Source organism: Limulus polyphemus, unplaced genomic scaffold, assembly GCF_000517525.1.
Source record: "Limulus polyphemus unplaced genomic scaffold, Limulus_polyphemus-2.1.2 Scaffold2737, whole genome shotgun sequence".
In the NCBI taxonomy this organism is placed as follows: Eukaryota; Metazoa; Arthropoda; class Merostomata; order Xiphosura; family Limulidae; genus Limulus; species Limulus polyphemus.
In genome coordinates this window covers 49,841-64,435 of record NW_013668347.1, presented here as the reverse complement: position 1 = coordinate 64,435, position 14,595 = coordinate 49,841, and the positions used below count along the sequence as shown (strand labels likewise).

Below are 14,595 nucleotides of genomic sequence, written 5' to 3'. Positions count from 1 at the left end.
AGTACACAACTCTTGGATGACCATATTCAGCATGTCTTGAACACTGGAACGGACGTGTTTGGCATACATATTAACTCTTGGATGACAGTACTCAGTAAGTGTTGAATACTGGAATGGACATGAATCAGGAATAGTAATCTAATCTTCATGTTTTGACTGGATACAACTCTTGGATGACCATATTCAGCATGTCTTGAACACTGGAACAGACGTGTTTGGCATACACATTAACTCTTGGATGACAGTACTCAGTAAGTGTTGAATACTGGAATGGACATGAATCAGGAATAGTAATCTAATCTTCATGTTTTGACTGGATACAACTCTTGGATGACCATATTCAGTATGTCTTGAATACTGAAATGAACATGTATTAGGAACAGTAATCTCATCAAGTTTACAGTCTTTCAGAACCATAACTGTTATATATGTCAAACAGAGGTTTAAAAACTTTAGAATGTTTCAATTAACTAGTAACTTGTGAACATGTCCTTGTCTGGAAATGTCTTGAACTTCTAACTGTTATTAAAAGTGTTGTCCTGTTTCTTGCAGACATTAAAATGTAAAATTATAGACTTGTCTAACTGTTAATCATTTCACAAACACTATTATCAACAAGTACAAATTTGGTGTGTTTTAAAATCAGTTCTTAATAAATACATTTCCTTTTCAAGATATATTATAGTTTTGAAGAACAATTCCTTGTTGTGTAAAGGAATATGTAAGTTCCACTACCAAACTTTTGTCTACTGATATAAAAGGATCCACTCCAATAAAACTTGGGATTGCATATACATGTTATATTATTCAACATACACTAACAAAAGGGGTGTTGTAATTAAAGCTCACAGTTTCAGTAATGTTGCATCAAATCAAGAGTTAACTTCAGATGTAACACTGATTGTGAACTAACTTCGACTTTTTCATTTCTCCTCATATCACAAGCTTGTTTCACTTTTTTTATAAATATATTTTACTTAATTTGCTTTCTTTTAGAATCTTACATATTTCAATCTATCACTTTACATTTTTTATCAAAAAGCAAAACTGTAGTTGAAATGTCTATGATTATATATTATATTTGATTTTACAAAACACAAGTAGCACAAAATATAGTAGTATCTTGTAATTTTATGTTATCAGTCTTTGGCCAACTTCTTCAAAGAAACAAAACATTCTTAAATACAAAAAAAGTAATTTTGAGGAGCTACATACTGATAACAATATGGTGAAGTTGAAACTTTGAGATAGATTACAGAATATGTTTAGAGAAAGCATTAGTATATGAAAATATACAAAGCATTTTACATCCAATGTTTTCATTGCAAACAAAACTCTATGAAAGACAAGTTAAATTAACATTAAGATGAAAGTAATTATACAGTTCAATGATATGATTAGTACATAATATAAAAAAACATTATTCCATTGTATTTATGTTGCAAAGTCTCCAGCTAATTAAAATTTGCAAAGTGAAGTTTAAAACATATCAGCTTCTTACTTGTGTAACCCTCTCTTATTGAATGAAAAACCCAACTAATACTACAAACAGAGAAGAAACAAGTCATCTTAAACAAACTGGGGAGAGTATTTGATAGTGGTTATCATCCATCCAGGGTTTGTGAAAGTAATGCACATTCTTCTTCTTGTTTTTAATCATCAGAAGAAAGATTCAGATCCACAGAAAACAACTTAATTGTAGTTTGATAATAGCCACATTGGTTGTTTTCTCAAAGTTCGGCTTCAGGTTCCTGAGGTACAACATATGTATCATTGTTCATCTGAAGAAAAGTTAAACGTGGTCCAAAATAGTTTATCACATAGTAAGAACCATCTGCAGGTCTCACTACCTATAATCAAAATTAGATAATTTTAGTTCACCTGCAAACACAGTAAGAGAGATTCTGATAAAACGTACAATAGAAGTAAGATTCATAATGTAAACACTCTTAAAACTATATCTATTTAACATCCAATCTGAGAGTCAATGAGACAGAATTCAGGGGGCTATAGAGGGGTGTCATGGTTTCTGGTATTCAATCTCAAACCTCATTATATGGCTTGATCTGCTATTCTAAAAAAAACTACTCCTTAACCCTATCTCGACAGGTCATGTGTTGACTTGCATTCAAAATTTTATTGAACTACTATTTTATGAATCTACATCAATACGTTTGGTATCAAATTGTAGATTACAATTCATATCTTAGTATTATATATTAGCTAATTTCTTAATTTAAAAGTAAATATCGATTTTTGTGTGTCACGTGGTATGTTGAATGCAGCAGTGGTTCAAATTAGATGTTTGGGATGTCAAAATACAAAATATATACGAATTAGGATCTCAAACTACCAATACTGACAAGCTAGAATATAAAAGAAGAACGTCTTATCTTTTCTATTTGCTAAGAAATTGCTCCTGTACTGAATCAAACACAGTGACCCCCCACTTCTTTCCATTTTTGGAAACAGACCCTTATAAACATTTACTTCTATAGATGACATGAATAGCCAATCAAAAGCTCAGAATATCCCCTAGTGGTTTTCTCAACCATTTTGACATGTTATTGTGCTAATTTCATACTTTTCACACAAGATTTCATACAAGGATGAGCTCAAAATTTCATATTTCTTCTGACCTAAAGTCAAAGATTCAAATTTGCCTTATAAGCACAAATAATATGCACCTAAACATTTGCAATACTGTGGTCAAAGTAACCCTTCAAAAACAAGAATGTTAGTGTCGTATAGTCTCTAACTGCACGCACATTTGCTGTAGCGCTTGCTATGTTTGCAATTGAGGCAGACAAATAAACATTGCCAAAATATTAGAGTATCTGTAAAAGTGAATTCATTTTACCGCTTGTTATTTTTGAATCGTGGCTGGCAAATAAACATTCTAAAAAACCCCAAAACTGGCTGTAGCTAGTAGAGAAGTTGCACCAACTATTGGATTCAGACTCAGAATTTGAAGGTTTCACCTAAAACGAATTGTAGTTTAATTATCAAACATAATGTTGCGATAGCTAGTTTTATATTTCCAAACATTTCTAAGTGTGCATGTAAATAAATCTTAAAATTCAAAAGACTTAACTTCTTGATCATTTTATTTCAAAAATCATGTTTATGCCATAGAAACAGAGAGAATTAATAAGACATATCATCAAAATGCAACACTTCTAGTAAGTATGGATTACTGTTCAAAATACATGCCAGAAAAGATGGTCTGAACTGGCTGTCAAAAAAAATCATTTAGATTTGTCACCATATATTATATGCACCGTACCACCTAGATAAATTTTTTTTTAAAAAAAAGATTGTATTATATTTGGAAAATTATGGTAGGTGGTTGGCTTGATCATGTTCCTCATGTACAGAATAGTAGAAGTGTTCATGTTCAGTCAGGTAGAGCACTTAGCAACTATATAACAGCATTTAAAATTCATTGACCCTTCCTTGACCAGCTGTCTCGACAGTACTAGAGAAATCCACAGAGAGAAATAGCTTCATAGAGCTGAGAAACAGATGCTGTATTGTGCAGCACGTGCGGCTGTGTTTATGTGAGATTTTGGGTGGAGATATAGGTTTTACTCCATTATAGCCTAGAAACTAGTGCAAATTCAGCCATGCTTGGAGCAATTCAAATTCCAGATATCACGAGGAGTTCAAATCTCCATTCAGAATTTAAAAAGAAAAAGGAAATAGCAAAAAAGTTTTGTTGCAAACCAACTTACAAAATATGTCACACACTGGGTGTTGCAAAGAACTTTACTTGTCTTTAAACCTATAATTAAAATTATACACTAGATTAAGATGAACAAGAAAATAAAAGACTTAGATACAAATTAGTTAAAGATCCATCTTTTAAAGGCCACTTACTTTACTAAACTGAGAGACAATTTATACACATGAAAGCTTTACAGTTTCAAGTCTTACAAAGACTAAGATTGCTAAAATTTCATTTTTTATGTAAAATATGAATGTAATCTAGATCATTATCAGACTAATATATGTTATGTAATACAAATATTAAGTTATATGGTAGGAATGTGTTAAAAGTTAGGTGAACTTTTGGTATAATAGAACAATCTGGTGTTATGTTGTAGGAATGTGGTGAAAGGCTCTGTCAACTCACCTGTAATGCAATAAGTATTATGTCAACAAGCTGACCCAAGAACATGAAGCCCAATGTGCAGAGCTTCAATAAACCTGAAAACATAAACAGTTTAGTACGATACATCAATGCTATGAAACACTAACATGTTACAGTGATATGATACACTAACAAAATAAAACACAAACAATATGATACACTAACAAAATGTAAATACTTGTATAACTTAAACACATTCCTACAATATACCAACACAATATTGTACTAAATCAAATATAAAATGGTTATCTAAGTTGATTATTCCTACCACACAACACCAAAATGTTCTACTAAACCACAAGTTCATCCAACTTTAACACATTCCTACAACATAACACCAGAATGTTCTATTAAACCGAAAGTTCACCTAACTTTAACACATTCATACAATATAACACCAGAATGTTCTACTAAACCAAAAGTTCACCTAACTTTAACACATTCCTACAATATAACACCAGAATGTTCTACTAAACCGAAAGTTCACCTAACTTTAACACATTCCTACAATATAACACCAAAATGTTCTACTAAACCGAAAGTTCGCCCAACTTTAACATATTCCTACAATATAACACCAGAATGTTCTACTAAACCAAAAATTCACCTAACTTTAACACATTCCTAAATATAACACCAGAATGTTCTACTAAACCAAAAGTTCATCTGACTTTAACACATTCCTACAATATAACACCAGAATGTTCTACTATACCAAAAGTTCACCTAACTTTAACACATTCCTACAATATAACACCAGAATGTTCTACTAAACCAAAAATTCATCTAACTTTAACACATTCCTACAATATAACACCAAAATGTTCTACTATACCAAAAGTTCACCTAACTTTAACCCATTCCTACAATATAACACCAAAATGTTCTACTAAACCAAAAGTTCACCTAACTTTAACACATTCCTACAATATAACACCAGAATGTTCTACTATACCCAAAGTTCACCTAACTAATGTTTGTTAAAGAATGAAATGGAAAAGTTTTTGGGTTTTATTAACAGTCTGTCTCTACAAATGATAACTGCTTTGGTACACACAACTTTCTACTTCTAGCAATATCTCTAACTGTAACCTAAATTCTCATAGATTATCGAATGTCAACACTACCACTTATGTGGGTTCAAAGTAGTCCAATAATGTGATATCAAAACTTATGGTGCTCTGTACTTACTTAAGATACCATTAACTTGTAAAATATTTTGTTAGATAAAAGCACTGTGAGAACTAGGAAGCTTATATTATAAAACTCATAACAAAGGTATATTAACCCTATAGCTTCCGATGCCATTTTAAAATTCCTTTCTGTGTATGTTACTGCATTACATTCAAAATTTAATTAAACCACTTTACTATCAATATATGTCAATGAAATTAACATTATATTGTATGTTATAATTTGAATTTTTATGTTATCTAAGTTTTAATTACTTTGTTCCAAATCTTTCAAAAAATACTTAAACTGCAATTTTCGTGTCATGTGATCCACACACTATGAAAAATCTCGACTTTAGCAGCGGTTCACTCTTAGCCACAATGTGGAAAAGTGTCTAAGACGACAATGTAGGTCTATGTGGCCTTTTGACATGTAAGATACAAAGTCTCACAACTGTATTCACTGGGAAAGAGAAATAAATTTTCCAATTCTTGATGAATGCCACTCCCACCTTCTATAGTTTGCCTTGAGATCTACAAGGTACATGTAGTTAGTTGATACAAGTGTATATATTCATTAGAAAGAGCTCAGCTTACACTATGCTTGAAAGCTTTAATGATTTTTATAAGTTTAACTTCTTGTTGCATGGATTGTGAATGTGTATAAACAAGTTGGCATCACTCACGCTTGTGCAAACTGTTAGTCTCTGTATGGGAGTCCCCATATATTATAATAATAAAGCCTCAGGGGCACCAGCTAATGTACTGGCATTATTAATAAAAGACAAAGAATTGGAAAGGAAAATTAAAAATAAACTACAAGAGAAAATATAAGGAGGTGAAACTATACATATTAAAAATAAAAATAGAATATTTTATTTTTCTGAAAGTACATACTTTTAGGAACATTCTTAACAAATTTTAAATAATTTCATCCACTAGTTTTATTTTTGAAATGAAATATGACAAGAGCAATGTTACCTTCTAAAGAATTCAGCAGCTAGCAGTCAAAAGGTTAATATATAAAAAATATATATACAGAGCTTTGTCCACAAGGAGACAAGTCTAGAAAGTCTGCACATTACAATATATTGAAAAGAGACTCGAGCTTTTTTTCATTTCATACAATATGTCGAAGTCTGAGATTATTAAAATATTAAAATCTAGAACTAAAAAAAGTACTTAAGAATGAGAAAAGTCCATATAATTTTACAAACTATGAATCATAATGTTATTTTTGTGGCTGGTTTAACTGTTCTTAAAGAAACAGATTTCAAGTTGTAACACTCTGGTGGTTATATACCAGACAAAGAATAAAACATACATATAACATACCAATAGCAGGGTAGCCTAAGTAAAACCTGTCTACACCAAACATTCCCAGAAAGATTGACAACAGAAGAGCTGTTTCAAATGAATAGCCATTCCTACATATGGAAATATAAAAAGTATGATAGTTAAAAACATCTGTAGCAACATTATAAACAGTACAATAATCAAACAACATCCATAGCTAGATAATAAATAGTACAAGGTTTAAAAAACATCATATCTACAGAATAAACAGTACTAGGTTTAAACAAATCTACAGCTACATTATAAACAGTACAATAATCAAACAACATCCATAGCTAGATAATAAATAGTACAAGGTTTAGGTACAAGGTACAGTGTTTAAAAACCTCCATAAGTACATTATAAACAGTACAATGTTTAAAAAACATCATATCTACAGAATAAACAGTACTAGGTTTAAACAAATCCACAGCTACAGTATAAACAGTGCAATGTTTAAAAAACATCCATAAGTACATTATAAACAGTACAATGTTTAAAAATCATCCATAAGTACATTATAAACAGTACAATGTTTAAAAATCATCCATAAGTACATTATAAACAGTACAATATATAAAATACATCTGTAGCTATATTATAAACAGTACAATGTTTAAAAACATCCACAGCTACAGTATAAACAGTACAGTGTTTAAAAAACATCATAGCTACAGAATAAACAGTACAGTGTTTAAAAACATCCACAGCTACAGTATAAACAGTGGAATGTTTAAAAAACATCCACAGCCATGTTGTAAACAGTACAATGTTTAAAAATCATAAGTTTAAAAGAAAAATAACACTATTTCAGCTAAACATGATTCCTACCCTACTAAAATTGTCCCCTAGTTTTATCATTCTCTTCATTAAATACAAAAAAGATGGAGCACCAACACTATCAATTCCCTTAACAATCTTATACATCTCAATCACATTTCTTCTAACTCTCATGCAAAAACAATTTCAGACATCTGAACCTGCACATGACATATTTAATACAAAATTCAGGTAAGGATTACACTGTTAAATAAGTCATATTGAATAACAGGGTATGTAATGATTACACAGTTAAAAACGGCATATTGAATAGCAGAGTATGTAACGATTACACAGTTAAATACGGCATATTGAATAACAGATTATGTAATGATTACACAGTTAAATAAGGCATATTGAATAGCAGAGTATATAATAATTACACAGTTAAATACGGCATATTGAATAACAGAATATGTAATGATTACACAGTTAAATACGGCATATTGAATAACAGAATATGTAATGATTACACAGTTAAATACGGCATATTGAATAACAGAATATGTAATGATTACACAGTTAAATAAGGAATATTGAATGGCAGAGTACATAATAATTACACAGTTAAATACGGCATATTGAATAACAGAATATGTAATGATTACACAGTTAAATACGGCATATTGAATAACAGAGTATGTAATGATTACACTGTTAAATAAGGCATATTGAATAACAGAATATGTAATGATTAAATGTACAGAATTTACAAACACAAAATTAAAATTCAACACAGTCTCTTAATTTTACGGGACGTATCTTCTTCCGTACTGGTCTCCGTCTCGTTGTCTTCTGCTTCACATGGGGTTCATCTGCTCCATCAGGAAATGTCCTATTATCGGTAACAGTCACATCAGTGGTAGTAACTTCATTAAGGGCTTTACTGTTTCCCTTCTCAAAACTGGGTAGAGTTTCTTCTTCGACAGTGGCTTTTTCAGGTGTCACATCTTCAGCAGCATCATTTGTTTTGTTGTTCACTTCGTTCCAACTGAAATGTCCTGGACCCTGATAATGCCAAAGCCTGTTGGCATGCACCATCCTTGGCGTACCTCGCCTACCACATTTTATTCGTAAAATCACGTCTGAGAGACGATCCACTATGTCATATGGGCCTTCCCATGGAGAAGACAACTTAGGAGACTTCCCTTTGGTCTTCCTGGGATTATACAACCACACCTTGTCTCCTGGTACAAAGCTGACTTCAGTAGATCTCTTATCTTAACATAGCTTCATGGAATCAGCAGACGTTTTCAAGTGGGGAAGAAAGGTGAAAAGTGAGTGAGAGGAGGTAAGCACCTATCAGAAATACATTTTTAGTGTTAGAAAATGTTAACTTCCTAAACGGTACTACCTCCTTTCACCCAAAGCTAGAATCCCACATTGGAAAGGTGGAGGGGCTGGTGAAGGTGCAAAAACAATCAAACAAGCTGAGAACAACTGCCATGAAAAAACAAGTGTGCCACAGTTAAAATAGGAGACACACCTGTGGAATATAGCACTATTCGTGGAACAGGTATGCTCTCTTCACCCAGTAAAGAAGAAAGAAAGACACACAGGGCGGAATCAAATAGAATACGTGGTTGGGGCTAGAGGATTGTATATGAATAGGTCAAGTGCAGTCTGCCCAGGCAGAAAACATCTAGGAGAAGTGCCTTGGGATACAACATATTATGCCAAGTGTGGTCTAAGGACAAAAACAACATGGAAGTGCCTTACATATGTTTGCAACATCAACAAATGTGGTCCACCTGGGCAAAAAACTTCCAGGGGAAGAGCCTTGGATTTATATCAGGATAGCCAATTGAGATCTGCCCAGGCAAAAACATCCAGGGAAAGCACTATGGGATATGTTGGATTATATCAAATGTGGTCCATCCAGGCAGAAACCATCCAATGAAAGCACCTTGCATAAATTTGTGAGTTTCATAACATGTACAAAAATTATTGAGAGAACATTTGTGGTCCACCCAGGCAAAAATAATCAGGGGATATGCTTTGTGCCAGTATTGAGTATGACAAGTACAGTCCAACCAGGCAAAAACATCCAGGAGAAGCACTTTGGATTGAGAATATAATGACAGTGTATAATATGAAGCACAAATATGATAGCCATCTTCTCACCGAGTGAGTACATATGACTATGAGATTGTTTTATTGCACAAATCCCACTTGTTAGGAATCCTCCATTGTCCACCACTCCAGCGACCGGAAATCAGAAGTGCCAAGGACCTCCTTGCTCCACTAGAAGAAAGACACCATCAAACAGGTTTAACTGTTTGGTTGCGATATGAAAGTTAGGTAACCATAGATTACACTTGATATATTGAACAAAATAGTATAAGATGGGTAAAGATTGCATACTTAAATCAACAAACTCTTACTTGGCTCCTGTTATTGTTTATCAAGAGAAAAAGGTACGAACCAGATAATTAATCCATGTTAAACTTCATATCAAAACATTTGCAAAAATGGCTGAGCCACCTCCAAATCTATAATTTCTTCTTCAAAGGACTAGCTTTAAATATCAAAGAGCATATTCTGACTGTTTCCTTCAACCCTTATGGATCTGTTTTATTATCATTTATACTCACGTGTATTCACAAGGTATCTCAATTGTAAAGTTTCTGTTATCCAATCCTGTGCCCGGTTTACATTTTATATTCTCAGATGTTGTACAATTTACTGGAAAAAACCAAAAAATATCTTCACATTAAATTATTTTATAAAGAAATAACATTTTAAATCTAACCATAAATCTAACTGCAGTAACATCAAAATTAAATGGTTTTTAATGTGATTACAAAATAAAGTTTCTATTGAATGAAGAGCTTTGATTTTATTTTTACCTAGTGCTTTATTTTCTTTGGAACATCCTCTTGGTTGTTGTGTTTCGGGGTCAATATCTGGACTGGCACAAGAATATCTGGGAGCAGGTGAAGAAAAACACTATTCTAGACTGATATAATCAATAATCTGTATTAAGCTGAACTATTTATATGCAAATGGGTTCTGTTTAATTAAAAGAACACACACCTTCTATTTCAATAAAAATATGAAAGATTAAGACAGACATCCCACCAAACTTAAAACCTGCAGAAAATCCTGTGGTTAAGATGCAGACAATGTAAACTCTGCTTGTAGAGCATTTACTAAAAGGTACTGAAATTCCAAGTACTACATACCTTACTCCCCTGTAGGCTATAGTGTGTATATATAATTTTCCCAAGTCACTAAGTCTTTAAGTTCTAATATATGCAACTTGATAAATCTGATTGAGATCTTGATATATTCAGCCTGAGCCACTACTTTCTGCAGCAAGGTCTGATCATAGGCACTATCTACAGTTTCACAGATTCTGGTTAAGAAGTTAGCACACAGGATCACCTACAAAAGTTGTAATGTTTTCAAACAAGACCCAAAACTCAAGCACTTTTAAATAGTTGACTATTCTTCTTCAGGAGAATAAAGGGTTATGTTTCATGAGTGTAATGAAATATATAGGCACAGGTATTGACTTCATGTAAGCCAGATGTTCCATATGAGTTGACCTTGAGAACTAGCCAATCATAACCTAGAGTTGTTTGTGTCAGGTTTAGTTTATGCCAAAGAGCTTACTGGATAGCATTGTTAAATACTGTAACACCAAATGACATCAATCTTGATGCCAGTATTGTTGACCTTCACAAGTCTATTAAAAGATTTTCAAAACTAAATTCATAATTAAACACACTTTTCTTAAACATACCTCAACTCAAACATTCTTCACATTTAACATGCTAACAATAAACAATATCTCTAACTCGTTCTAAACATATCTGAAAACTTAACTATCAACTTCTTTATCAGAACAGTTATATAACCCATTACTACAAAAACATTATGAATTCTTTGTCAGAACAGTTATGTAACCGATTACTATACACATGATGAATACTTTGTCAGAACAGTCATGTAACCCATCACTATACACATTATGAATACTTTGTCAGAACATTTATGCAACCGGTTACTATACACATTATGAATACTTTGTCAGAACAGTTATGTAACCCATTACTATACACATTATGAATACTTTGTCAGAACAGGTATGTAACCCATCACTATACACATTATGAATACTTTGTCAGAACATTTATATAACCGGTTACTATACACATTATGAATACTTTGTCAGAACAGTCATGTAACCCATCACTATACACATTATGAATACTTTTTCAGAACAGTTATGTAACCAGTTACTATACACATTATGAATACTTTGTCAGAACAGTTATGTAACCCTTATTACTATACACATTATGAATACTTTGTCAGAACAGTCATGTAACCAATCACTATACACATTATGCATACTTTGTCAGAACAGTTATGTAACCGATTACTATACACATTATGAATACTTTGTTAGAACAATTACATAATCCATTACTTTCCTATACACGTTATAAATTCTTTATGAAAGTTATGTAACCCATTACTATACACATTATGAATACTTTGTCAGAACAGTTTTGTAGCCTCTATGGAGTGTACGGGAGTTGGCTGGATGGGCACAACCCCCTACCTTCCTTCTTTTATACTCTAAAAGTGTCCTTTATCTCAGTTATAAAAAACTGTCCACAACTACTAAAAGTCATGTCTAATTTTAATTCCACACTTTGCTTGCTATAAGTTAGAAAAAAAAAGATTCAGCCTTAAAATGAATGCCACAGATACTTGGTTTTTAAAGGAAAAAACAATGATATGTTAAGTGTGTCAACAGTGGTGCAGCTAAAGGAGCATTTGCCTCCCCCCCCATTTAATTCTATATACATAGAGCAAATGTATTGTGTATAACAAGAAAACACATTCACAAGCATACTACCATTTTACAGGATATTTTCTTTACTTGTATGCCAGAAGTCAACCAGATATATCCTACAATAATAGGTGTTCCCTTTAACCCTATTTTTTAATACTAATTGTGCTACTGCACTAAATAATAATTTATTTAATTAAATAATAATTGAAAAAACCCAGAATAATAACATGTAAAACGCAGAATATGTCCCATAACTATCACAATTTTTCTGGTTTTTTGTGTACCAAGCTATCTTCAGCACTTTTATTTTGTGCCTCAGTACTTGTTGCGAGGTTGTTCTTCAAGTTTATAGGTCAAGAGATTGCAGGTATCTTTAAACAGTATATTTTACTCTAGTTAATTGTTACATGAAGTTGGTGTTCTGCACATGTGTGTAGACACATCAAGTCTTATTTTGAGAAAATGGATATCATAAAATTTTGCAACTACCCACGTAAGTCACACGATTCCCAGGAAGCTGAATCTGTCAAGGAGAAATGTGGACCAAGCAAGAAGTGTCATACCTGAAGACCTGACAGAGGATAGACTATTGAACCAAAGAAGCAGTGTGGATACTTCTGATCAAGAACATGAAGATATAGTGAGAGACTCCACTACCATTGGACAACTGCATTAACTGAGCAGCAGCAGTAGTAGTAGAAAATCAACTCTGTCTAGGCCGATTCTTGGAGTAGGTGGACAGGCTGACATATTCCGAACGCACAACAGTGGACTTGTTCTTATTAAGCCCTTCCACTTTCCAAAGAGTCATGGACAAAAATTCATACCTGAACAACATAAAGCATATCCTTGGCTTGAATATTCTAAAACTACTGACAAAGTTTACTGTTTTGTCCATTGTCATTTTACTACAAGCGCTAAATATCAAGGTGAGCAAGCTTTTGTGTCTGAAGGGTTCAATACATGGAAAAAAATGCACAGGTGATCTACAAAAAACAATAAACTTCTCAAACGCAAGCAGTCTGATCCACATTTGAACAATGCATGCAAATATAATGCTTAGTAAAGAAAACAGTAGTGGACTGAGTTAATGAAACTCACCAGATGATTGTAGAAACAATAGAGAATACAGCAAAATACTTGCAGATACACTGAGACTTACTGCTGTCCAAAACATACCCTTAGTGATACAATTTTGGATGAAATAAAAGAAACAAGAGAAGCTCAGTACTTTTCAATCACAGTTGATGAAACTAAACACCTATAAAAAATTTTTATGATTCAGAAACTCATGACGAAGTTCTTGGTTTTGAAGTTGCTGATGAACTCAACGTAGAATCATTGGTCAAATATATTCTGGAGGAGTGAAAGGACAACAGACTTGATGTTACAAACCAGATTGGTCAAGGATATGATAGCACTGCTGTCATGAGCAGCAAGTGCTCTGGGGCTCATACCTCAAGCCATCTACCTTCACTGTTTTGCTTATTATTTTAATTTGGCCATAGTAGAAAATGTGAAATCTTTTACTCCTGTGGCTGACTTTTTCTTAATGTTTCAGCTTTGCTACAATTTTTTAAGTGGTTCTAATGTTCACTCACAGTGGACTGCTTTCCAAAGAGGAAAAGATGTGCATCCAAATGAAAAGACTAGAATTTAAAACAATGTAGGAAACATGAGGGGCTTCTAGCCCAACATAATTTCAAGATAGCTCCAATCAAATTTAAGTTCTGTTGACAAGTTCATTCCAATACATTCTCATGTGAATATCAGGAGTGAACAATAAACATAAGGTTATATTCTCTGGAGATTTTTGGAAGCCATAAAACATTAAGGGTCAATCAAATTATTACAAACAATGGTTTTCCTAGGCCAGAAGCTATATTGCAATCATAGTTTATTTGTACATAACCTATCACAGAGTATGTTTTCATAATATTATTCTTTATGATATTAAATACAGTACAGAAATAAATTTATATGTTGTGTTTTTGTTTTGTTTTCTTTTATAAAATAATTGATGATTGCATATTTTAATACTAATATATTTAAGTTTTAATTATTATAACTTTTCAAAGTTAGTTTATTCAGACAATGTTATTTCTATTATGGTGACAATACTGTTTAGTCCTCAACTGGGGCATAGCCCAAAGAAAGGCTAACTCGCTCCTTGTTACCAAATTCTTATGGATTTTAGATACACACATACATCATTTAAATATTTTTTTTTTGAAAGAGTTCCATATGGCACCCCCACTCAAAAATTGTAGAATTACCTGGATAAAAAAGATAAGAAGATTGTACAT

General features: G+C 32.5%; 1 protein-coding gene across 3 annotated transcripts in view; it reads right to left on the bottom strand.

Moving 5' to 3' along the window:
- Positions 1–779: 779 nt before the first annotated feature.
- LOC106467780 (TM2 domain-containing protein CG10795-like) overlaps positions 780–14,595 on the bottom strand; it is a 15,860-nt gene continuing 2,044 nt past the window's right edge. For 2 of the 3 annotated variants that reach the window (XM_013928157.2, XM_022395972.1), the window contains exons 2-6: positions 10,329–10,405; positions 10,074–10,164; positions 6,661–6,752; positions 4,136–4,209; positions 780–1,850 (exon numbers count right to left, since the gene is read on the bottom strand). In XM_013928157.2, coding sequence (XP_013783611.1) covers positions 1,731–1,850; positions 4,136–4,209; positions 6,661–6,752; positions 10,074–10,164; positions 10,329–10,405 — 454 coding nt within the window. In that variant the 3' untranslated portion in view covers positions 780–1,730. The remainder of the gene's footprint in view (positions 1,851–4,135; positions 4,210–6,660; positions 6,753–10,073; positions 10,165–10,328; positions 10,406–14,595) is intronic. The other variant, XM_022395973.1, reaches the window with a different exon arrangement.